General features: G+C 44.5%; 1 protein-coding gene across 3 annotated transcripts in view; it reads left to right on the forward strand.

Annotated features, from left to right (window-relative positions):
- The window catches only part of CDC42BPB (CDC42 binding protein kinase beta), a 117641-nt gene that overhangs the window by 26774 nt on the left and 65748 nt on the right, over positions 1 to 25119 (forward strand). For all 3 annotated transcript variants that reach the window (XR_015556052.1, XM_087447898.1, XM_004434279.3), the window contains exons 2-4: positions 13147 to 13238; positions 19539 to 19622; positions 22938 to 23033. Coding sequence is in view for 2 of the 3 variants with exons in the window: in XM_087447898.1 (XP_087304024.1) it covers positions 13147 to 13238; positions 19539 to 19622; positions 22938 to 23033 (272 nt within the window). In the remaining variant the exon portion in view is untranslated. The remainder of the gene's footprint in view (positions 1 to 13146; positions 13239 to 19538; positions 19623 to 22937; positions 23034 to 25119) is intronic.

Genomic DNA, 25119 nt, shown 5'->3' on the forward strand with positions numbered 1-25119 from the left:
CGTGTACACTGTAACTCTCGTCCCTACCCCCACCACATTCCCAGTTTCCCTGCTTTTTTTTTCTTTTATTCAAAGGATTTACTATTTTCTATAATCTACTTGTTCCTTATATATGTTGTTTCCTTTCTGTCTTGCTCCACTGAAATGTAAGCTCCATGAAGGTGGGGATTTTTGTTTATTCACAGATCTATCCCTACTGCCTAGAGAAGTTCCTGGAAGATAGTAGATGCTTAATAAATATTTGTTTAATTGGTTCTGATATATTTTCGAACCTGTAAATAAAGCCTTTTGGGTACTTGATTAGGTAGTAGTCATTATTGTATCGGTGACAACAAGCATTTTTATACAGTATTGTGGTTTACAAAATGCTTTCACATATCTCTTTATCTCTTATTTAATTGTTTATTCAGCCAACACAAAATTCTGTCGGCATATTGTACCCCTGTACAAATCCTTGGGTTCCTCACTGTTTCCTCTCAAATGAGATAAAGATGCTTTGCCTGTGTTCATGTTGGCCTGTCCCACTTTCTCAGCCACCTCTCTCTCCATCCCTACGTGTATACTGCAGCTGAGCTATACTTTTTGTTCCTTCAGATGCTCTCTGGTTCCTTTCTCCATGCCTTCACTCAGGCTGCTCCTTTCTGAACTGTCCTGCTGATGGGTGTGTGTACACATGTGTGTGCACACGCAGCCTTCTGTTTGATACAGGTCCAGGACTTCAAGGTTGATTTAGCTTTTACTCATTCCTCCCTTACCTCTCTTCTCCACATCCCCTTCAAAAAAAAAAAGATCGTGATGTTCTCTCCCTTGTTAAGTGAGCGTGCTCCGCTACTGGGGCCCGGGTTCTGATCCCGGGCGCGTACCAACGCACCGCTTCTCCGGCCATGCTGAGGCCTCATCCCACATACAGCAACTAGAAGGACATGCAACTGTGATGCACAACTATCTACTGCGGGGCTTTGGGGAAAAAAAAAAAAGGAGGAGGATTGACAATGGATGTTAGCTCAGAGCCGGTCTTCCTCAGCAAAAAGAGGAGGATTAGCATGGATGTTAGCTCAGGGTTGATCTTCCTCACAAAAAAAAAAAAAAATCACGTTGGGTCAGCCTCGAGTTTAAGCTCTCCAATCAGGGCACAGATCCATGGTTTTCTTACTTGTAAAATGGGGATAATGCTACCGACCTTGCAGGTTTGCTGGCGTGGGTGGCCAGTGGTAACTTATGTTTGGTGCAGACTCATGGCCTGCCGTTTTGTGGCCACTCCGATGCTGCAGGTGGTTTCAGTAGCAGATGCGCTGGGAAATGCGAGGCTCAGCTCTGTACCGGTCTCATTAAATGAGGTCAAACAAACAAAATAGAAAGAGAATGAAGACTCTTGGATTAAAAGTTCTGCTGACTAGAAAGAAATATGTCCTTCAAAAAGTTTTTGTCCCATTTTCCCCAGAAGAGTCACATGACATATCTGACTGTGCTCTTTCAAGTATGTCTTCAGCTCACATGTGTGGCCAGTTCCTGCGCTGTAATTGATGATGAGCCTTTGAACAAGTTCAGGAAGCAGACAGCAGCTTAAAGGCCTGACCTGGTGGATGCCTATCCCAGTCTCTGCCTGAGGCAGAAGTTTCACTTTAGTTGACCCTGCCTGTTTTACATTTATAAAGAAATTCTTGAACTGGGCGTCACTGAAGAAAAGTAGTCACGCGTGTCGAAATGTGAAGGTCATTAGAAGGATCAGAACAGCCTTCCACAAGTCACCACTGCTATCTGATGCATGGTGGGGAGTCAGTAGAAATGCCGCTGTAGGTCAGGGATCAGTGAGAGTTCATTGACTGGGGTGGGGAGGCAGAATGAAGACTAGGGTGGTCTGGACCTTGCAGATAAACTTTCCCTACTTCCCTGATCTCGCAGGTCCAGGAGCCTTTGCTCAGTGGCAGCCCTGCTGGTAAAGGCGTGCTTATGGGTTATGTATGCCTTCCTCAAGAGAGACCATCGCCTAGGACTGCTTAGTGGCAGTGACTAAGTGCTACGTAGGTGTCGTCCATATGTAACCTGCCTGGTAGAACTTGTCTGTAACAATTTTTGGTAATTTGGTAATTTAGCTGGATACTAGGATAATTTTGGTGATATAGTTTGCTTACCTATTGTTAAGTATGACATATAAATAGTACTCATATGACTGGTTAGAAAACAGAATGTCACCCAATAATAATGGCAGTAGCTACGGTTTAATGAGAACTTACTGTGTGTTGGGCACAGTGCTAAATGCTTTGTGGAGATTATCTAATTTAATACTCCCAGTGACTTCTTGGATAAGCACTATTATTCTCAGTAGGTGAGGAGACAGCTTAGAGAAGCCAGGTAGATCTGCTGGGCTGGTGCAGAGGCACAGTGGTGTCTGGGTTTAACACCTGGCCCCACGATAGTTTGCCTGGCCTCGAGGCTGTGCCTTCTACTTAGTCATGGTTCAGTGATCTTGGGGGAACTTAACCCCCCATTTGATAACCGGTACTCATTCTGTACTTTCGATTTTCCTTTTTCTTAAATTTAGATGTACATATATAGGATGCTTCTAGTGACCCATAGAAGAAATAGCCTGGAAACTGGCTGTCTTTCTGCTGTAAGCACCAAAGCATAATGGGGTCTTCTGCTTGTACCTTTGTTGGATTTTTGTGAGCTGTATATGTGACTCCATTGACTCTGTCCTTCCTATCATTCCATTGTATGCTTGAATTTTTTTTTTTAGCTTAAACATATTTCTGTTCACATCAGCAAGGGAGCTGGCTTTAGAAAAGAGACATATGTTGTGAAGGTCACTCACTTTGCATAGGCTTTTTGCTTTGACAAAGGAGTCCCAGAGGACAGTGCCGTGGCAGCTCGTTGGGGAGACTTGCTGTCTTGGGGTCGCTGCTTTCTTGATTGGGGGCTTCCAGTGGGACATGCCGCTCTCAGGCAGGAAGACAGACACTTACAAGTATACACAGCAATGAGCCAGTTTGATTTTATTTCAGTAATAACAAAGAAAGATGGACCAAATGAAAATGAATTGAGAAAAGCAATCCATCAACTATCCAGTGGAGGCAAAGATGAAGGAATGCTTGGGTGACCCCAGAGTCAGTCCCAAAACTAGGTCTGAGCAAGGTTGGCTGAGGTGGGGGGCAAGCCGGCCTTCATATGACAGCAGTCTGTTGGAATGAGATTTTTCCTGGTATACTGTTGACTCAGTGCAGCCTCCCCACCCAGTTTCCCCACCCCAGCTTCTCAGATTTTCACTGACTCAATCGTACCTTACTTGTCTTCTGAGTCAGGGTATTACTATAGGGCTTCCTTTTCAGTCCTCTAAAATCTTAAATTGTGTTGTTAAAATTTTAAGTTTGTTCACTTTACAATGTTGTACTTCCTAATTATCAGCCTATGTGGAAAAGTTCATATTTGGAGAACTTGATTTGGGAGTTAATAGGGCTACTTATAAGATTCGACTTTCTCAAACTAGTGATTCATAATGAGAAGGATTTGTGAATGACTCCCTATGAAGGATAGTGTTCTGTTAACAAAACATTTTAGTTATTAAAACAAAACCCATTAATGTAATTTAAGCACATTTTTCAAAAAATTTATGATAGGTGTTAATCTTTTGTGGATGTATCAGCAGCCCAAACTGTGAGAATAAATTTTAAGCCATTTTGGAACTGTAAACCCCTTCTAAGCTGGTACTTGTAAAGAAGTGTCTGCCTTTCCTGCTGCTTGCTAGATCAGAACCTGGCCCTGTTCTCTCATTCGCACTGGGCATTTGTGTCATGGTTGCTCAGCGGGGGTTGAATTCATGCCTCATCTGCTTTATTGTTCTGCCTGTGGCCACACTTTCTGATTCCTGGGGTCCTGTTCTGGCCCCTTCTCCCCCTACAAGTGATCTCTTCCAGAGCTGCCCCTGCACTGCATTCAGGCAGCTGTGGGCTTATTACTCTGGGCAGCAACAGGTCTCCGTCATGTCGTCTTTTGACGGGACCAGAGCAGTAGCTGACAGTTGCCAGGGAAGGACTTCCTAGGAACAGAGAACCATGCCATGGAGTGGAGCTAACTGTTCACTTGGGAGGGAGGAGATCTGTCCCTCCTGTCCTCTGCATGTCCCATGGCCTTTGGGGCTCCTGTTTCTTCACTAGTAAATGTACTGTTTGAACTGGATAATCTCTACGGCCATTTCCAATTCCAAATGTGTGATCTCAGAGTGGCTGAGGCTGAAACAGTAGAGAGACTGAGAGATGGGTGAGCAGTGCTGGTCGAGGCCAGAGGGAGGCCATGGTGGGTTCTGGAGTGGGGCAAAGCGGGACTTCCCGTCTGCCTTCCTGTGGGCTGCTGCCCTGTGACACAGTCCTCTTTCCACAGACTGTCCCTCCCTGGGCACTCCTTCCAGCCGGTCTGATCTTATTTCCTCTCTTGATAAACAAACCATCAGTTTCTCATTTCACAATGATTTTCTGTCCGTTTCAGTCCGAGATTCTCCTCCATCCCCAGTTCTTCCTGGTGAAGCTTTTTCCTGTTTAAAGGGAACACTGGACTCCAATTTTTCCTTACAGATGGGATTTCATATTTGCCAGTGTTGCCCTTGATTGATTAATTAATTCATTGCTTTTTAGGGCATCAAGAGAAGTTCTATAGGAGACAATCTTGGGTTGTGGAAGAATGAAGAGATTAGGAAAAAATTTGTTCTAATAAAAGTTTAGCTATCTAAGGGCTAAAGCTTTATTCAGTCTTTTTTGGTGGAAAATATCCCAAGTTGTTGACTATATTCTTACTTTAGGAAAAAATGCAAACCTTCCCTGTAGAGAAGGTAACCTTTCCTGATGTCTCATCATTGGGAATGGTCATTCAGTCAGCTGTGTTTATTGCCTAGGGGCTTGGGGAGCAGGGGTTAACCAGGTGGAGGTAGATCCTGCCTTCCTGGGCCTTCTAGTCCAGTGAGGAAGACGGCATTGAGCGAGTACAGCTGTGAGGCCTGCTTATTGAAGGACTAGCAGGCTCCGGACCTAGTCAGCTGGCTGGAGTCGGGGACCGCCTCCTGCCTCAGGGACACCAAGGATGAGTAGGAGCAGACGGTGGCGGGGGCGGGGGGGGGGGGGGGCCTGGTGGGCGCAGAGGCTGAGGGCTCTACTGAGGAAGATTCAGGGTTGATTGAGGGCCTGAGCAGCTGAAAGACGCCAGGTATGGTGGGATTGAGGGGAGCATGGGGGTGAAGGGGGGTGAAGCTGGGGTGGAGGGGAGGTGGGCAGGGCTTGGACATGCAATAAGCAGGGAAGTCATGTGATTATGTTGGCTTTGGAAAAGATGATGCTGTGGGGCTGAAGGGGCAGGAGCCCAGGTGAGTGATGATGGTCTGCGTCAGAAGGACAGGAAAAGGTGGCTTTGTGACTGACTGAGGGGGTGTGGGTATCGGGGAGTGGTCTGAGATGGTGACCAGATGCTATGGCTGCAGCTGTAAGTAACGGTGTGTGTGGTGCAGGACTCCGAGTGGGTGTCAACCCCCAGCCGTCACTGGAACTCAGAGCCTCACAGAGGCCAGCTGGTCAGCCTGGGACCCGCGTTTCTGAGCTGAAGGGTGGTTGTGCCTGTCTGTCCTTAGTATAGTGTCCTGATGCTGGCGCATTGTAGGTTCCCAGCGAATATTTGCTGACTCGGCAGCTTTTAGTGTTTGTTGATGAAATGCGAAGGAGAGGTAATTTAACTCTTCCTAAAATTTATAAATAGTTATGTTTGACCTTACTTCACAATCTTCACCATGAAAATCAAGCGTTATTTCAAGCGTTATGGCTGACCTGTTTTCTTCAAGCTATCTATACTGTCTTTCTTCTAAGAGTCTTGGTATAAATGATGTTTAAAATGAATCCCTAATGGTGTTCTGGTTGTTGTTTTGCTTTGCATCCTGAATGTTGTAAGTGTGTGACAAGCTGTGTTGCACCCTAGTGGATATAATTCATAAAATTTTGCCTGTAACATTTTGTATTCTGAAGAGCATCCCAAACTCTACATTAAGTTGGCGAAGTAACATTGGCAGACTGAAAAATGGTTTAAAAAATGCTAATGCCCTGCTTCCTCCCAGTAAGTTCTATCTCCAATTTCCTAGCAATAGACTGACTCTCCCCCCACCCCCCATCCCTCACCTATCCTCCACCCCCATGTCAGCTGGTGGTTCTGAAGTGATAACTTTTTGAAAATATGAAACAGCAGTAGAATCTTACAAGAAAAATCTCTTCACTAGCTTAGGCTTTGTAGCAGTGACTGTGAAGTATTTTGGTTCCATTACTCCATCACTGCTGTCTTCCCCACCCCAACCTGCTTACCCCTGGGTCTTTCCCATTTGAGTAAATGGTACCCCATTCATCGAGTTGCCGAGGCTAACCTAGCAGTCATCCTTGAGTCTTATCTTTGCTTCACCCCGTGTGGCAGACGACTCTACTTCCAGAGCAGGGCCTGAATGTGGCCTTTTCCTCCTCACCTCCAGGGCCCTATCATTGTCATTTCCTAAGCCCCCAGGTTATCTCTTGTGGGGAGGCAGCACCCTCAGCCCTCTCTACTTCCACACTTGCCCCTCTGCAGCCTGTTTTCCAAATAGCAACAGATGATCTTAAGAAAATGTTAAAAAAAATTTTTGAAATGGTTTCAAACTTACAGAAAAGTTGCAAATAACAGTACAAATAACTCCCCCAATGATTTGAGAGTAAGTTGCACACAGGATACCCCATTACCCTTAAATGCTTTAGTGTGTATTTCCTGCAAACAGGAGTATTCTTTGTAACCACCAAAATCAGGAATTTATCTTTGACATGTTGCTGCCATCTCATCTTCAAACCCCACTGAAGTGTCACCAGTGGTCTGATTCTCCTTTGTTGCAGAGGATCCAGTGCAGAACCACACACTGCGTCCCCTCGTCCTCTTCTCACTTCCCGTCAGTGTGAACAGCTCCTTAGTCTTTCCTTGACTTGGATGACTTGGAAACATTTGGACATTGTAGGCCAGTCATTTTGTAGAATGTTCCTTCAATTTGTTTACCCCCTGTTTCCTTATGACTAAATTTAGGTTATATAACTTGGGCAGGAAAATCATAGAAGTGACGTTGTGTTTTTCTCACTGTGTCCTATTGGGTGATACACAATTTCACTTTGTCACATAACTGATGATGTTCACTCTGATCACTTGATTTAGGTAGTGTCTGTCAGATTTCACCGTAAAGTCACTTTTTTCCCTTTGTGTAAGTATTTTGTTTGGATGTACTTTGAAACTATATAAATATCCCATTTCTCATGACATTTTTAAATTTATTAATTTATTAATCTCCATTTGGACTCCTGGTTTCCTCTTTTATTTAATGGGGTGTGGCTATAGTATTTATTTTGATTCACCATCATTCTTTGAGCGCTTCCTTACTTTCTGGCACAACAAGATGTTCCAGGCTCACCTTGTGCTTGCCTGACCCAGCTCTGGAATTGACTGAGGAGCCCTAGTTCCTTTGCTGGAGAATGGTGTTTAGAAACCAAGATCTGGCACTAAATACGCTTATTGTTATTGAGGTCTTGCTACCCCCGGGCCCTCTCAGTAGACAGAGCTAGGATTATATGTCTGTACGCACCCATTTATGTCTGTATTTTTTTCTGTATCCACGTATACTGAAAACCATGAGTTCATACTGATGCCTCCACTTCTAATCCAGTGCTGTTGGGTTTCTTCTTCCTTATTCCTCACTCCCTTCTCTGACAGTGAGGAGCCTGGCTCCCATTATCCTGACTGTTTACTTATTCCATCAGTCCTCCTGTATTTAACGAATCTCCTGTCCCTGCTCTCACTGTGTTCCCCAGCATGGATGTCCTCACCCCAGCATCACCCCATTTGGACTCTGCTCCTGCTCCCTGTTGGGCTCTGCCTAAAGGGGGTGCTGAAAGACTGGAGGGGCCTGGAGGAGGGAGAAGGGACTTGCAGCCTCCTGCCTGCTTCCTCTTCCTTCGAGTGACATCCTAGCAACCCTCCCCTGCTGGCAGTGAAGTGCCTTCTGGTAGTCTGCCGCTGATCCCAGTTTGGTGTTTCCCCACACTTGCAGAGACCCCAGGATCAACTGGCTAGCTCTCCCTCTCAGCTCCCTGGGGCCTGCCTCTGAGCTTAGAGACCCCAGGCCCAGCCATAGCAGCCCACCCTCAGAGGTTGGGGTTTCAGCTGTACCGAGCCCTTTGCCCAGGTTTCAAAAACCCCAGGTTCTTCCTTTGGTTCCCTTGACCTACGGGCAGTAGCTGTGTCCTGCACCTGCTGTCTCCATGATAATACAGTGCTCCCTTTTTGCTTTTTCAGTCACTTAGACAACAGTCCTTTGTGTTAAATTTTCTTTGTTTAAATAACTGGTGTGGTTTCTGACTCTTGACTCTACCCAGTCCAGATGGCGGGGTCACTTTGTTCTTGTGTTGACACTGACTGACACCCCATTTGAAATGTCACTCTTTCTCCTTTTCACCTGTTTGAGTCCTGTCCATCTTTCTTAGTCCCCTCCTGTCAGAGTGATTCCATGGCCTCAATACCTGTGTGGTTAGTGGGGTGCTCTGCTGCTGCGATCGGATCTTCTGTTCTGGTGTTAGCTAATGCAGTCTTAATAATTGTTACACACCAGTACAATATTTTTACTATATCCTCAGAACTGTTTGAGAATATTTAGCATTTTTTTAAAATATAGTTTTCCCTTAGACTTTTCCTTCTGGATCCTTTTTAGTGCCCTCTGTTTTTAAAAAGTAGCTTTCATTCACATAGTTGATTTCCTGTTTGATTCTCTTAGTTTCTTTATCTTTCCAAGTTTTCATCTCGGGTGTTTCCATCGTTCTCGGAGTGGCCCTGATAAATCCATGTCCATCCATTTCAGGGAACTTGGTACAGAACTGTGTAAAATAAATAAGCAACAAAATACATTTTATCAAAAGAGTAGGAGGAAGACTTGACAGGGAGGATCAGGTAACTCGAAGATAATTGATGTGAAAAGAAAAGAGATGATGAGAACGGCATTTAGGTCACAGCCTTGCCACAAGGTACTTGATTCACTCTTCTCTGCCTCACTCCTCACTGCTGATGGGTCCCTGAGGTGGTGGGAGAGACCTTTTGCCCATTTTATGGATGAGGAAATGTAGTCACAGAGGATCAAATGACTTTTCTAAGATGGCACAGCTACCAAGTGGCATATTTAGGACGTGAGTCTCCTGGATGGAAGCTAGACTTTTCCCCTGGGACCCACGGTGCACATGGCTTCCTCCTGCCAAGTGCAGGGGTAGTAAACAGAACTAGGTGATGTATCATGGCACACATAAATACATATAGGTGGTTCAGGCTAGCAATTAAGATTAGCATTTCACACCATGCTCCAAAATACTCTAAACAACACATAAATAATGGGTTAACTAGTTTAAAAAAGCCGTTGAGAAAAAATTAGGGTTGAATATCAGATCTTTAAAGAGTTGATAACTTTCTAAGGCTTAATAATAAAATGACAAAGGAAAAATGAATTCAGTTTTATTAAAAATGATACTTTTATTAAAACTAATAATTTCTATAAAATAAAAATAACATAATTCAGATGAAAAGAGGCAACAGAATGGAGGAATGGTGTTTACTATAGCATAATGCTGTTATATCTGACAAAGCCAAAATAAAGCACTTATATAGTCAATTAAAAAAGATCAAGATGTGATCAATGAGCAAATGTCATGAATGAATAATTAACATAATAGCCTGTACAACTGGACATGAGAGAACCTTAGCCTCCCCAGGCATCAAAGAACATCACTTTCAGAGGAAGGTGAGACATCAGTGTAGGGTGTTGGGGAGGGTGGTGGTGAAACCAGCAGCTCGTGCGGTGTGACTCAGAAGATATCAGTTTGGAGGGCAGATTTTAGGAACCATAAAAAATGTTAGTGCCCTTTGGAAAGTCCTGGAATTTCATCCTAAAAATTAATTTAAAATAGTAAAAAAGCTGTGTGCATGAAATTGTTCATTGCAAATTTATTCACCGTAAGAAAATAATTTAAAAAATTAAACGTCTAACCTGTGTGTTCAGTAGGCACACGATTTGAATTTGTTGGTGTGTCAACTTAGTGAAACATTATGCAACTGTTAAAATGATAATTGAGTAGTATAAAAACATGAAAAATATAAGAAGTAAAATAAAAGCAGGGTACAAAATATAGCTGTGCAAACATAGAACGTGTCTATAAGCAAGAACTGGAATGGGAACATGGACGAGTTCAAGTGGTTCATGGTACAGTTATGGGTGGAATTTTCTTTGATTTCCATGACTATTGCTGTTGGGTTTGCACATTTAAAACAGTGGCTAGCAAGTTTTGTGAGTCTTGGGGTTTTTGTAGAAGAGTCCAGAAGGATGTGTTGAACCACTGCCAGAGTGAGTGTTTCTACAGTGTGCACTCCAGTGTGGCTTGTGGCATAGCTCGTTCATAACTGATGGGCCTTATTTCTTTTCCATACTCTCTCTTCTGGTGGTAAAATAGAACATATCAGATTTGTTGGTGTTGTTTTTCTTCGTGGTAAAATGAAAGGTACCATTTGGTTCCTCCAAAGGATAATAGAGTTTATGGTCTTCAGTGGTTCTTTGAAATACGTATTTCCCTTAGGAATTTAGGGAATGGTTATTTTTGGTGATATTTGAAAGAACCATATTACATATGGTTCAAAGATGAACTTTTAAGTTCTAGCTCAAGAATTTTCTTTAGCCTGGCCTTTTTTTTTTCTTCCCCTGAGGAAGATTCGCCCTGAGCTAACATCCGTGCCAGTATTCCTCTATTTTTTTGTAGGTGGGTTGCCACCACAGCATGGCTAATGAGCGGTGTAGGTCCGTGCCCGGGATCCGAACCCATGAACCCAGGCTGCCAAAGTGGAGCATGCAGACTTAACCACTACACCATGGAGCCGGCCCCCTAGCTTGGCCTTTTTAAAAAAATAGTTCAGGCCCTGTGTGTTCTGTTCCCTAATCTCTATGGTAATGGGCATTTACAGTGATGCTAGTAGTAATTCACTATCGATAGGCACCAAGAACCTTCTGGTAGTCTAGCTATTGTTTCTTGGATCAGTGAACCATGGTGATCATGGTGATCTGTTTAGTGGTACTAAGCAGATATTTTAGGAGAAAAAATACAGAATTAGATTAATAATATGGAGGTCAATTAGAAGTCTAGAAAATGTCAGATTGCAGGTTTTTTGGGTGGCGGGAGAGATTATTGTACATGCACGTGTAGTTGTAAGAAATAATATAGAAAGAGCCTTTGCCCAGTTTCCTCCAATGGGAACATTTTGCAAAACTGTAGTAGTGGAGGATTTGAAAAAGAGCTACTGTATATAGCATAAAATATATGGATTTAGTCCTGAAGGCAAAAATAAGAACAGATGTAAGAGATGTAATTTAACTAAATGGGTTCTAGACTGAGGACAGGGTGGACAGTGGTCAAGAGAATGCTGCCTGTGGAGTTGACCTGCATGGCATCAGGCCTGGCTCTGCCACTTGCTCTGTGTTCCTAGAAAGAAATTACGCACACCCTCTGGAGTCGTTTCCTGGGCTGCTGGAACAAATTACCACAAACTGGGGGGCTTAAAACAACAGAGATTTTTTTTCTCTTACAGTTCCAGAGGCCAGAAGTTCAAAGTCGAGGTGTCAGCAGGGCCGTGCTCCCTCTGAAGCCTCCAGGGAAGAATTCTTTCCTGTCTCTGCCAGCTTCTGGTAGTGGGGGCAAGCCTTGGTGCTCCTTGACTTGTAACTGAATCACTCCAGTCTGTGCTTCCATCTTCACATGGCTTTTTTCCCTCTGTGTCCCAATTCCGTCTTTTTATAAGGACATCAGTCATGTTGGATTTAGAGCCCATCCCATTCCTGTTGGTGTCCTCATCTTAACTTGATTACATCTGCAAAGACCCCACTTCCAAATAAGGTCATATTCACAGGTTCCGGGTGGACATGATTTGAGGTGACACTGTTCAACCTAGTGCACTCTCCACAGAAGCCTGGCTCAGTTTCGTCTCTCTAAAATGTGGATAGTAATAGAATTAATCTCAAAGAGTGGGTGTGTGGAACACAAGAGAGCAGTATGAAGTACTTCTCCAGGTCCTTGACTGAGGTTACTGTGAGAGGCTCCACGTGATTGTCAAGGATGCTTCTGGGTGTCCGGGGCGTACATCATAGTCTTGGAGAATGTGTCACGTTCCCCCAGCTGCCCTGTGGCCTGGCTGAGCCGACAAGTGAAGCTCAGAGCTCAGTCCCCTGGCCGCCGGTGTTCTTCATGGCAGTTACAGCAAGCCTCGCCACGGGAACAGGCAGGGGCGCGCTCAACAGTCGCTGCTCAATAGGTAGATCTTGGCTGTAATGATTTGTACCAGGGGGTCTTCCTTGTGACAGGATTTGTTGTAACAGGTACTGAAGTATAGGTGCTAATGGTAAACATCCACGTTAATTTAGCATAAATACTGACTCTCCAAAACTTTCCAGATATTAAACATTTTGAAAATATTCATTTAAAAAGTAAACTTTTGGGCCGGCCCCGTGGCTTAGCGGTTAAGTGCGTGCGCTCTGCTGCTGGTGGCCCGGGTTCGGATCCCGGGCGCGCACTGACACACCGCTTCTCTGGCCGTGCTGAGGCCGTATCCCACATACAGCAACTAGAAGAATATGCAGCTATGACATGCAACTATCTACTGGGGCTTTGGGGGGCAAAATAAATAAATGAAATCTTTAAAATAAATAAATAAATAATAAAAAGTAAACTTTTTTTTTTGGTGAGGAGATCAGCCCTGTGCTAACATCTGCCAACCCTCCTTTTTTTTTTTTGCTGAGGAAGACTGGCCCTGGCTAACGTCCGTGCCCATCTTCCTCCACTTTATATGGGACGCCACCACAGCATGGCTTGCCAAGCAGTGAGTTGGTGCGTGCCCGGGATCTGAACTGGCAAACCCCGAGCCGCCGCAGCGGAGCGCGCGCACTTAACTGCTTGCGCCACCGGCCCGGCCCTGATAAAAAAAAGTAAACATTTTTTTCTAAAAAAAGTATAACTTAGTGTAATACCCCAGTCAATTAAATTTTAATATAGTATCAGCTTATTAGAGTAAATTGTTAATTTTACTTTTTTAAATTTATAGCTAAACCATTTACACAACTGGTGAAGGAAATGCAGCTTCATCGAGAAGACTTCGAGATAATTAAAGTAATCGGAAGAGGTGCTTTTGGTGAGGTAAGATAAGCTTTATTTTAATTGTGCATAGATTGCCAAAACTGCAACAGCTCCCATCTAGCATTTTTATGGTCCTATATATTGACTTTGGGATGAGGTAATTATTGGTATCATTTAGAGAGTTCTTGGTGGACAAAATCTGAAAAATAAAATTGAGAAAAATAAAAACGAAAGCTTGTGATAGGGGAATTACTCTGAATATTGTCTGGACCCAAATAGTTTCTTACAGACAAAAAAGTTTTTAAAAATCCATTCATTAATTGACAAACGCTTTGGCAGTCATTTTCTAAAAAATGCACAGAGGGTGTAAGGACGGTCATTTGTGCTATTTGTCTCGGCCGCGTCAGTCCTTGTGCTGGTGATGAGTCCGTTTGCCTACATGAGGGAGGAGAGCAGATCATACAGCAAGCCCCTCACGAAGGGCGTGTGCTGCCTCCACGAAGTATTGGGCGTGTTATCCTTCCTGCTCTGGGCTGGACAGCCAGATCGGGAGGCCATGGCCTCTGCAGGTACGCTCTCCTCCCAGGCTCACATCCAGCACCCTCCCTCCCCAGCAGAGGGCGGGTGGTTCTACCCCAGCCAAGGCAGAGGCTCAGGTTCCCTCAGCAGACTGGAATCAGGTGGTTTTCCAGTCGGTCACCTTCAGAGCTTTGCCTCTTAAACTTTGCAATATATTAACTCCTCTACTTCGGTTTTACCCTTAGCTCTCCTGGGCTGGGGGACTGCGTGTGTTGGTTACTGAGGAAAAATCCAACAATAAAACTCTCTGTGTCCCATCACAGCAGTGTGTGTGCCCTGCCTGACAGTGAACCTACTAGACATGACTGTAAAGTGCTACAAGACATGAGATGGCATTTGTTGTGCAGGCACACATTTTATATTGTGCAGATGTGAAAGTAAGAAAGCAAAGAGAGCTTCTTTGTTCTGAAGTGTCTCCCATGACTACTGAGTTGAAACGAGGCCCATAATCTGTCTTAGACAACATCTCAATCTTTTTGATGATTCTTCTGCCATAGACACCTAATGACACCCCAGCTTTACCTGCAGGGCTTCAGCAGAATACACACAAAGAAAACACTCCTACGAAAATGCTTAAGTACTTGAGTGAGAAAGCTCTGCCCCGCCCGAGCGGGTGGGGGTGCTTGTGTGTTGTGCCCTCTTTGCTTCCTTGGAAACTGCCATGGTCTCAGGTCAGACCCCAAGCTCCAAGGCCTGGGACTGACCCCTGTCTCTCATCTTCATACCTTGCTCTCCTCCTCCCAGCCCTGTCTTCATACTCACCCTTCTCTGGCCCACGTGTGAGTCACTGAGGGGTGGGCAGAAGGGAAGCAGCACCACTGGGGGCTGCTTGGTGGGAGCCTTATCTGGGATGGCAGTGCCTTCTAGGCCTGTCCCAGGCTGACTGGATCTCCAGGTTTTCCTCAGAATGACCCTGGATCCAGGACTCCCCAGCCAAATTCAACTTACTGTGGGCTGGGATGGGATAGGGAGGTTGTTTCTTAAAAAAAAAAAAAAAAAAAAATTGAGGTATAATTACATATAAAATGCATAGATCTCAGTGTAAATTTTGAGTTAGGACAGATGTCTACATCTGTATAACCAGCACTGCAATTGACACAGCATTTCTGTCCCCTAGAAGCTTCTCTCCTGTTGCTTCCCAGACCCCTCCCACATAGGCTCCACCCATCCCCAGGCAGAGACTCTCCTGCTTGTCACCAACAGGGAACCTTGTTTAAAGGAACCATGCGAAAAAATTGGGTTCCACATAGAAATAGCAAATCTCTGAGCTGTAGGTAGGTTATATGATGTTGTAAGGTATGGTTTTGTTGTTTAGTGAGAAGAGAGAGAAAGCCTTTTAAAATTAAAAGCTGATTCAGTTCAGTAAATACTTTTACTGACTGTCTTCCTTATACCGGGAGCTATGCCAGGCTCTGGGGTGTGGAGATGAGCAAGGCCCAGGGCCCCACCAAGCTTTTCAGTTACAGCGTGCCCATTTGAGAGTGTTCAGGAGGGGCATGAAGACCCTCCAGGGCAGGAGAGGGGTGACCTTCAAGAGGAAAGTGAAAGAATGAGAACATTCTTGTGCCAAAACTACTAAAGTCTGTAGTTATTTTTAGTGCTCTTTGCCAAAGAACCTAATGCAAAACGCAGTTTTCTGAGTTTCAAAGAAGATAATGTTGATCACCTTTCAAGTTCCTCCCAAATTAAGAAAAACATGTCTTTGCCGTCCCACCGCTGACCCCGACCTCATGACTTGGGCTCCGCAAGCCTGCCCTCCTCAGCCAGCTCCTCCAGCCATCCGACATTCTGCATCTGTTCTGGGTTCCCTGTGCATGCTCACCAGTCCTTCCCTGCCATAACTAGAATTTGGGATTCTGTAGCTAATATTACTACCACTGCCATTGCCTCCCGGGATATTCTTGTAATCATGTACTTGAAATGTGCCCAATTTCAGCTGCTCTGTCTCTGACAGCACCAAACGGATCACAGAAATGAGGACACTCTTTATCAGTGTTGGGACCAGAAGTGTTTTTCAAATATGGTTCTAATTGAATTTTTTTTCCTAATGACAAGGCCGGGGAGGTAAGAGTCTGTGCGTCTGCAGTGGAGCACAGGTGTGTGTACCTACGGTCCTGAGACCATGGGATGGGCTGCTCGAGAGCCCTGCCCCCTTGAAAGAATTTGTAGAGTCTAGAACTTGATGGACAATGCAACTGTACATTACGTGTAGTGAGCATATGAAACTCTTACATCAAAATTGCAAACCCGCCCCCCCACACACAGTTTAGAGAAACATTTCTAGATTATTATTTAAACAAGGTTTAGAATATTTGGGGTAGTGCCCTTTTCCTTGAGCACAATGGCTTTGAAAACACCTTCTTCCTCCCCTCGGTATCTTGGGGACAGCTGGTCCAGGAAGTTCCTTTGATCCTGGCACCCCTCTGGATGGCAGTTCCCCAGCTAATGTGGTGCAGTGTCCAGGGTTATGTTTCTGGCATGACAGCAACTAGCAGCTGATCGGTTGGGTGCCCTGCTCAGCATGATAAGCCTTACGTGCCTTTACAAGCTTGAGCACATTGAAACCTTCCAGCCGCTGGCTGTACCTCTGCTCCACTGGAAAGATGGGAAACTGAGGCCTGGAGCGGGGGTGCTGGTGGTCCCAGAGTGGACTGTGGTGGAGCTAGACGGGAATCCCAAAGCCTGTGTGGCCAACCACTCTGCCCTGCTGTCTCTCTTTTGTTCCTAGAATGACTTAAAAGAAAGAAACAAAGCTTTGAAAGCTTTGTTTAGAAACAATTTCAAATTAGCAGTTGTATGAATAGAACTGGTCCAAAGAACACCAGTCTAACCCTTTACACAGATTCCCTTTTGTTAACATTTTATCTCATTAACTTTCTCATATTCGCTGTGCTCTTCTCTCCCCTCCTCGGCTGTGTGTGTGTGTGAAGTGTGTGATTTTTACTGAACTACTGAGAATAAGGTGCCTATTTCAAACAAGGCTCTTTACTCTAATACGTCAGGGACTATTTTCTAATAGGGATAGTCGTTGACATAACCACAGTTCATAAATTTAAATCTAACATTGATAGAATACTTTTTGGGGGCTGGCCCGGTGGCGCAAGCAGTTAAGTGCATGCGCTCCGCCGCGGCGGCCCAGGGTTCGCCGGTTCTGATCCCGGGCACGCACCGACACACTGCTTGGGAAGCCATGCTGTGGTGGCGTCCCATATAAAGTGGAGGAAGATGGGCACGGATGTTAGCCCAGGGCCAGTCTTCCTCAGCAAAAAAAAAAAAAAAAGGGAGAATTGGCAGATGTTAGCACAGGGCTGATCTCCTAACCAAAAAAAAAAAAAAAATACTTTTTGTCTAATCCACAGTCTTACACCAGTTTTGTCTGTTGGCCCAGTGATATCCTTCATAGCATGTTTTTGTTCTGTCCTCCTCCCTCCAGGACCGGATCTGAGCTAGCATCAGGTATACACTTAGTGTGTCCCAGAATCACTGTTTTTTTTGTGTGTGTGTGAAGAAGATCAGCCCTGATCTAACAACCATGCTAATCCTCCTCTTTTTGCTGAGGAAGACCCGCTCTGAGCTAACGTCTATTGCCAATCCTCCTCCTTTTTTTCTCTCCAAAGCCCCAGTAGATAGTTGTATGACATCGTTGCATATCCGTCTGGTTGCTGTATGTGGGACACGGCCTCAGCATGGCCGGAGAAGCGGTACGTCGGTGCGCGCCGGGATCCGAACCCGGGCTGCCAGTAGCGGAGCGCGTGCACTTAACCGCTAAGCCACAGGGCCGGCCCCCAGGATCACTTCTTAGTGTTTTATAAAATTATTTTGATTTGTATTTCTTTACTGAAACGTCTAATTTTGGAGATAATTTGTAAGATCATCATCTTTCTTTGAAGCAATTAAGATTGAGTTTTTGCTCAGGAAGAAGTTTCTGGTAAACCAAACAAGATTTTTGGAAATTGTTTATTTTGTAAGTTATTGTGCAATGGAGAAAGCTTGTTCAGTAACAGGGTTTTGGGGTGTTTTTACATTAAACTTCTACATTTCCTTTCTTCATATTCTTAATTTGACAAATATTTTCCTTGTACGGATATATTCTTTTCCCTTCTATGTATTTTATGAGAGTCATTTTGCATGTTTTCTGGAAATAGTCTGTGCCCTAATAGGCCTCATTTTCAGCAAGATCTGAAGTGTTCATGAGGCTTGTCATCTTCAGAATTTAATTCTTTTCCTCAAAAGTTATCAGCTCTACCATTCCTTCTAAGTTAGACCATTTCAATAGTAAATACTATGTAAACAGCAGCTTAAGCGTGTTATGTCGAGAGGAGGAGCACCAGCGGGGGCAGTGAGAGAGATGACCAAGGGAGATGACCGGAGAATGATTTCAATCCCCACGGTGGGCACGGGGAGCCTGGCTGGAAGCCCTGTAGTGTAGGGCAGATGCCTTTGACTCTCAGCAGGCTCTGGGATCACATCAGGGTGTGTTCATTGTGGCGCCCCCAATATCAGGCCCAGGGAAGTTATCTTTAATTGTGATTATATTAATTATGACTATATTATATTAGCAATATAGTCTTTAAAAGCATAAGCCTGAGAGTGAGGCTCTGCCACTTCTTAGGCGTGTTATTTAACCCCTCTGAGCCTCAAATTCCACATCTGTACCACAAGGATGTTAAATATAGCCACTATCTAGGATTGTGGTGAAGATTAACTCAGAGAGTGCAGATAAATTGCTTAGCATAGGTCCTGGCACACAGAAAGTGCTCAGTGCATGTTAGCTCTTGTGATTACTTTGAGGATGTTATTGTATCGTATGTGTTGTTTAGAAAGCAAGGATGTAGCTAATTCAATTTAAGAACTCTTTGTTCCATATCTGTTGTGTGGCTGCCTGCCACTGGCCACAAACGGTTACAGAAGTTACTATCACTGCCATTATGTAGTTTACGGTTTTATGATGGGGACTTAAGCCGATGAATGATAGATTTATATGGGGTAGAATGTGCCATACGATGGCACAAACATCGCAACTAGCGTTGGTAGGGATGGAAAAGCTCCTTAGAGATTTGTCAGGGACTGGGAAGTCCAAGAGGACGTCCTGGAAGAGGGGGGCATTTGAGTTGTACCTTGAAGAATATGGCTGACAGCCAACATACGAATGCTGTGTGCCTCACATCATTCTGAGCATGTTAAATGTGTTGACTCATTTGATCCTCGTGGCAATCTTAGGCCAGTCCTGCTGTTATCCCCTTCTGGTTGTAGAAACTGAGGCACAAAGAAGTGAATTTGCCCAGGTTAGACTCCAGAGCCCACACAGATAGTCACTACCCCTGTGAAGAAAAGATCTTAGAGGCAAGAACTGGCGCGTGCAAAAGCTGGTGGTCAGAGGGAGACGTGAGCATCAGTGGGGGTGAATAGGAATGACTGTGGGGATGGAACCCTTGAATGCAGGGGGGAAAGCTTGGGAGCCACTGATGATTTTAAGAAGTTTTTATTATGGAAATCTCCAGATATACCCCAAAGTAGAGGGCGGTGAACCCCCTGTGTACCCATCGCTCAGCATTGAAGCTTTTGAACTGAGCAAGTGAGATCTGTCAAGTTGCAGTGTGGCTAAAATCAAGTTTTGATGCTTAAAAGGGCAAATAGTTATTTACGTAGAAACATTACTTTCCTTAACAGCTCATTTTCCAGGGTTTCCAGGCAATTCAGATTTCACTGTAGTTATATGACCATGTGCTGGCCTTTTGTTGTATTAACTAGATTTTTGTTAAACTCCCATTTGTATTTCAGGTTGCTGTTGTCAAAATGAAGAACACTGAACGAATTTATGCAATGAAAATCCTCAACAAGTGGGAAATGCTTAAAAGAGCAGAGGTAAATGTGGAGTATTAAATAAATCAATAAGTAAACGGGGGGTTTTAAGCCCTGCTGGGTAAGAACCCCAGTCCTCACAAGTCTAGACCTTCCTTCCTTGACAAGAGTGAGGTGCTTTTTGTTGTCAGGATCTCAGCCTCCTCCCAGGCACCTGCTCCTCTCTGCATCGGTGTTTACTCCTCTACCAGGTGCCCCGCTTGAGAGTGCCCCCTCAAGTGTATCAGCCAGATTGTTGTTTACTGTAAGGGCAAATTAAAACCTCCATCAAGTTTTAGGCATTTTTCGCAGTTCTGCTCCATATGCAAAAGGAGTTAGAGAATTTGGATCCTACTTAAGTACAGAAATGTTTTTATATCCTCTCTTAGATGGAGAATGAGGAATATCAATAAAAGCAGATGACTACTGCATGCCAGTCTCTGATCCCCTTTTTCTTAATTCTGTTTCCATCCCCGTGGCGGCTGTTTCATGCCCCCTACTCCATTCTCTCCAGCCCCACACTCAGCCCCTGATTGAGACAGGTGAGGTCTGCCGCATGAGCCAAAGCTTTTCCTCTGGTCATCTCCAGACTCCCCTCCGATGCCTCACAGCTTCTGTATTCCTCCGTTTTGCCTCCTTTCCAAGGACATGTTGCCAGTTAACCTCCTGGCTTTGTCCTCTGATCTGCTCCATCACTTATCCATTGTCCTCTCATTTGATTCGCCCCATGCCAGAATGCACCGAGTGCCTGTTCTCCACCCAGGCTGCCATCTGTGGTAGTGGTTCACTCTGGCTCATTTCTCGCCTCAGCACCACTGCTGCTTCACTTTATAGCTGCTAAACAAGGCCGTTGCTTGCCTGCAGCGTTCCCCTCTAGAATTGAACACCTCCTCCTTGTGGAAATTCCTTCTTTGGTTTCTAGCCTCTCTCATCCTATTGCTGTAAATCCTCCTTGTAATTTTAGGTGGCTTTTTCTTCTTTTGTTCTGGAACTCTTATCTGCCGATGATAGCTGCCACTTTGAGTAGATAACACAAACTGTTTATTTAGGTAACATTGCCCTCCTGAGCTTCGAGTTTTCACTGACTTGGTGGGCATTCTCACTTCAGCATCCCTCTGGCATCTGAGGTCCATCGTGTCTAAATCATTTATGGCTTGTTCTTCTTCCCCATCCATACGCATTTCCTCTTTCCTGCGGTGGCACCCAGCACAAGGTCTTATTGCTCAATAAAGGCATGTTAGTTGACTGAGTCATCACCATTTTTGCAGTCACCTGGGCTCAAAATGTTGGTGGCCCGTGACTGAACCTTCCATCCCTCTTCACTCTGCTGGTTTCTTCTTCTTCGTCCTCCCTCCGTCATTTTCCTTATCTCGTGCTTCACCAGCCCTTCTCCACGGCACCACTGGCACTTTGGCAAAGGCAGAAAAACCATTGAAGCAGTTCTTCTGTGGGGAAAAAAGTAGATGCTGTTACGTGAAAGTTTGGGGGAGGAATAAGGTGTATGGGGGTAAAAAAATACTAGTAGCAAATTCCATTCAAGATTATATTTCTACAGGAGTGATTGATTTATGAAAGAAGTTAGCAGAGCCACATTTAATATAACTTATGTTAACCTCTAGAAAAAAATGTGTGTCTGTGTGTGTTTAAATTGTAAAAATGGTTTAGGGAGAGGTGATTCTCACCTTATCATATTAGTATTTACCCAAATGTCATGGTGAATGAGTATATTTTCAAAGACTAAATATTTCTTATTTAATTTAAATCTGGTTACACAGATCCTATTTAATTGACATACTCAGAAAAGTCCAAGAATGCTAATTATGATGATTATCACAGAATATATATTATGGGATATATATGAGTGTGTGACATATATAAAAATATATACGTATTGATATAATGCTGGTTGAAGTAATTTCTCTTTTTATTCTTATTTAATAGACTTTTTTGAAACAAATAATATTGACTTCTAAAAATCTTTAAAAGTGTGAAGTCAACAAGAGGTGGCAGTAGCAAAGTTGCTGAGCAGTCTAAGTTCATAACTTGTAGACCAGGTTCGGCTTTTAGTTCATCATTTTTGGTCATAGAACATCTCCTCGTGGAAACAGTGTCCCAGACGCTATAGGTTCCTGGGCTGGCCCCAGCCCCAGTACTCAGGTTTTCTTACAGCCGTCCCTTTACTAGGTCCCTGTGGTCTGGGTGCCCACTGGCTCAGGGGGTCGTGGTGGTTCTAGAACCACTTGTCTCTGCGCGTTTGGACTTGTAAGTTGATTGTTGGCCAATCTAAGTCATCTTGTCTGCTTCTGATTAGTAGAATCAGGAAACATCTACCTCAATCATTTCTTTTTGAAAGAAAAACATTTAAAAAATGTTTAGAAAAACTTGTAGAAAAAGCAAGTTTTAAAGCTCACTGTCAGACTCAAATGAGAGAACAGGTGTAACACATTCTTCACTGCCTTGCATAGCAAGCCCTCTATTAGTGGTGCTCATAAGGAGGAGTTCAAGTCTTGGTATATCCTCAGTAAAGAGGAAGTTTTATTATAATTATGCCTGGTTACTTTTAAATACAGATGCCACTTGCGTATTAAAGCTGTTTAAAAAAAAAGCTATAGCAGCTAAAAGATTGCCTTTTACCCATATGCTGCATGCCATAGGGTAGAATCCTATTATGATCAGGTACATCAATATACTGCAAATAAATCACATTTCTTGAAAATAACCAACTCAGATCAGTACACAGGTGTGTGCCCTTTCCTGCCAGCCATGTGACTGCTAAACTGTAGGTCTGTGACAGAGGGGCAGAGGTAGGGCGGCCACACTGCAGGCTACCCCGAGGAGGTTGACCTGTTAAAGAGAAGTCAAGCAGTGCTGAGTGGGAGGGGCGCAGCCAGGAAGCTGTTGCTGAAATCTACCCATGAGCCGGGTTTTATCTCAAGTGTGGGCCATAGAAATGGCATGTGTGGAAGGGGTAGGTGCAAGGCCCATCTCAAAGTGAATTCTCAGCAGCCCTTGGCGCATGTGGGGGCGGGGGTGGTGTGTGTGTGTGTGTGTGTGTGTGTTTGCGTGCGCGCATACAGGAGCAGGAAAGAACAGAGAAGCGCTTAGCTTTTCAATTGGTGCAGGTGAAGACTGAGGAGTAGGTGGGAGCCGCTTGGGGGGAGAGGCTGGTGCATCTGGTTTCAGGTTAAGTAAGGGAGGCCAGGCTCCCTGCAGCCTGGAAGGCAGATGGCACTGTCTCCAGAGCCTCTGTCACAGCAGGGACCCCTATATTCAGGACTGTGCTTTGCAGGGTACTTTTCCAGGTGGACACAGACCAACTTTCCCCCTAATTCTTTACAGACTGCCTGTTTCCGAGAAGAGCGTGACGTGCTGGTGAACGGCGACTGTCAGTGGATCACCACATTGCACTATGCCTTTCAAGATGAAAATTATCTGGTATGTTTGGGTCACCAGGAACTTCAAGACTGTCAAATGGCATTTTGCTGAAGTTTTTTGATTCCTTTGTGCTATCACTAAAAAATGAATAAGACAATTTGAGACTGATGTTGTTTAAATGTATATTTGACTAGATAAAACTAAGGGGTTTGTTTTAATGTAGTATTCATTAGGTGGAACTTTTAAAAATAAACTTCTGAAATTATATACTTCATTTTTCTCTAATCACCAGATAACCTGATTTTTTGTTTGTTGGGTTTATTACATTTAAATAAAGTGTGGGTTTAAAACATTTTCTATCTTGAATTACATTAAGAATAAGAAATTGCTGTGGGGATTTAAAATGTTTTCACCCTTTACACTGAGTGGGTGTTTCCACCTCCATTTCCTTCACGGCTGGGTTGGGTGACAGTGTGCTGGGTCACACACTCCCCAGTGCATGAGCTGGCCTCTAGGAGGTCTTCTGACACAGTTTTTTGAGTAACTCTTGGTTTCCACATTATTGCCATCTATTTATTCTTCTGACTCGAACTGGGACTTACTTTCAGCATTGACTCATCAGCTTTGTGATTCACATATGTGCACAGAGTTGAGCGTGGATGCCCAGGAAAACAGACTCGAGACAGTCAGTTCAGAGGAGAAAGGGGAACCAGACCTCTGGCTCAGGCACTGAGTGATTCATGACTGCTTTGTTAGGACTTTTAATTCTGAGAATGACTTTCCAGGTTTGCCTAAACTTAAAAAAGTCCACACCGTGGAGCTCTGGCTGAACAGGGACCTGTGCAGACCTAGGAGAAGCTGGTCCCAGCCTCGCTCTTCCGGACAGCACTCGGCTGACACTGTTTCCCCAGCAGTGGCCACCGCAGGGTGCTTCAAGGGTCACCACAGCCTCAGGGCAGGGGCCTAAGCTGTGTTCTCTTTTCTATAACAACAGACTTGTTAAGTCCATTCTTGGGAATGTGCTCCATTTGCTTACAACAAGAGGAGTCATGTAGGATTTCTTTTATTCATCTTAAAATAATCTCTTATAAACATCAAAGAAATCCCTTAGATTCGAACATTCAGGATTAGGTAAAACGGTTTGTTATACTTTTCTTTTTTTTTTTGCTGAGGAATATTCACCCTGAGCTAACGTCTGTGCCAGTCTTCTTCTATTTTATGTGTGGGTTGCCACCACAGCATGGCTCACAAGTGGTTTAGGTCCATGCTTGGGATCCGAACCCACAAACCCAGGCCACCAAAGTGGAGCACACCAAACCCAACCACTAGGCCACAGAGCCAGCCCCTATACTTTTTATTTAGAATTTAAAAAATATGTATTTGCTTCAACAGAGAGGGGCAGCTGGTGTTTCTTGAGCACAGGCCAGTGGGTTGTCTCAATCAGTCTTCCCAGTGACCCAGTGAGTTAGGCATTCATGATTTTCACTGTTTTATAAATGGGGTGTTGGGGGCAAGGAGAGATGAAATCATTTGCCCAAGGTTATCACACAGATACAAGGACTGTGCCAGGACCCCAGCCTAGGCCTGTCTGGTGGAGGTGGTGCCCAGTGCCCCTCCTCTGGCAGACAGCAAAGTCCTGATGCTCTGGGGCCATCTCCACATAAACCCCAGTGCTTCTGTATCATTGTCCCTGCTCCTATTTATGTCCTATTTTCATAAGAACTAAATGAATTTTCTAAGGAGTGCTAGGCAGCATGGATCTGTACAGAAGGAAAACATGTTTTGTTTCTGTTTTTCCTGAAATCAGCATAGCGTGTTGCTGTCTGAAACGTTAGGCATTAGCAGTTTATTCTGAGTTAAGATAGTCGATTAGGAACTGCAGTGAAGGTGTCTTCTTGGGTGTTTGGAGTTCAATTAGAAATGCAGTGAAAATTGAGAGGCGGAAGGTGAGGGCTCTGGCACTTTCTTGTGTGTGGACGTGGACCCTGGTCCTGGAGTCAGCACACCGGGTCTGGCCACTACCTGTGCCGCCCACCAGTGGTGCGTTTAGGCAAGTTCCTTACCTCACTGGGATAGGGGCAGTTACCGCCTTGTAGGGTGGTCATGAGGAGGAACGAGGCAGGCGTAGAAAGCCCTCCACCTGAGT

The sequence above is a fragment of the Ceratotherium simum genome, chromosome 24, assembly GCF_057802395.1.
Source record: "Ceratotherium simum simum isolate JZ-2026a chromosome 24, ASM5780239v1, whole genome shotgun sequence".
In the NCBI taxonomy this organism is placed as follows: Eukaryota; Metazoa; Chordata; class Mammalia; order Perissodactyla; family Rhinocerotidae; genus Ceratotherium; species Ceratotherium simum.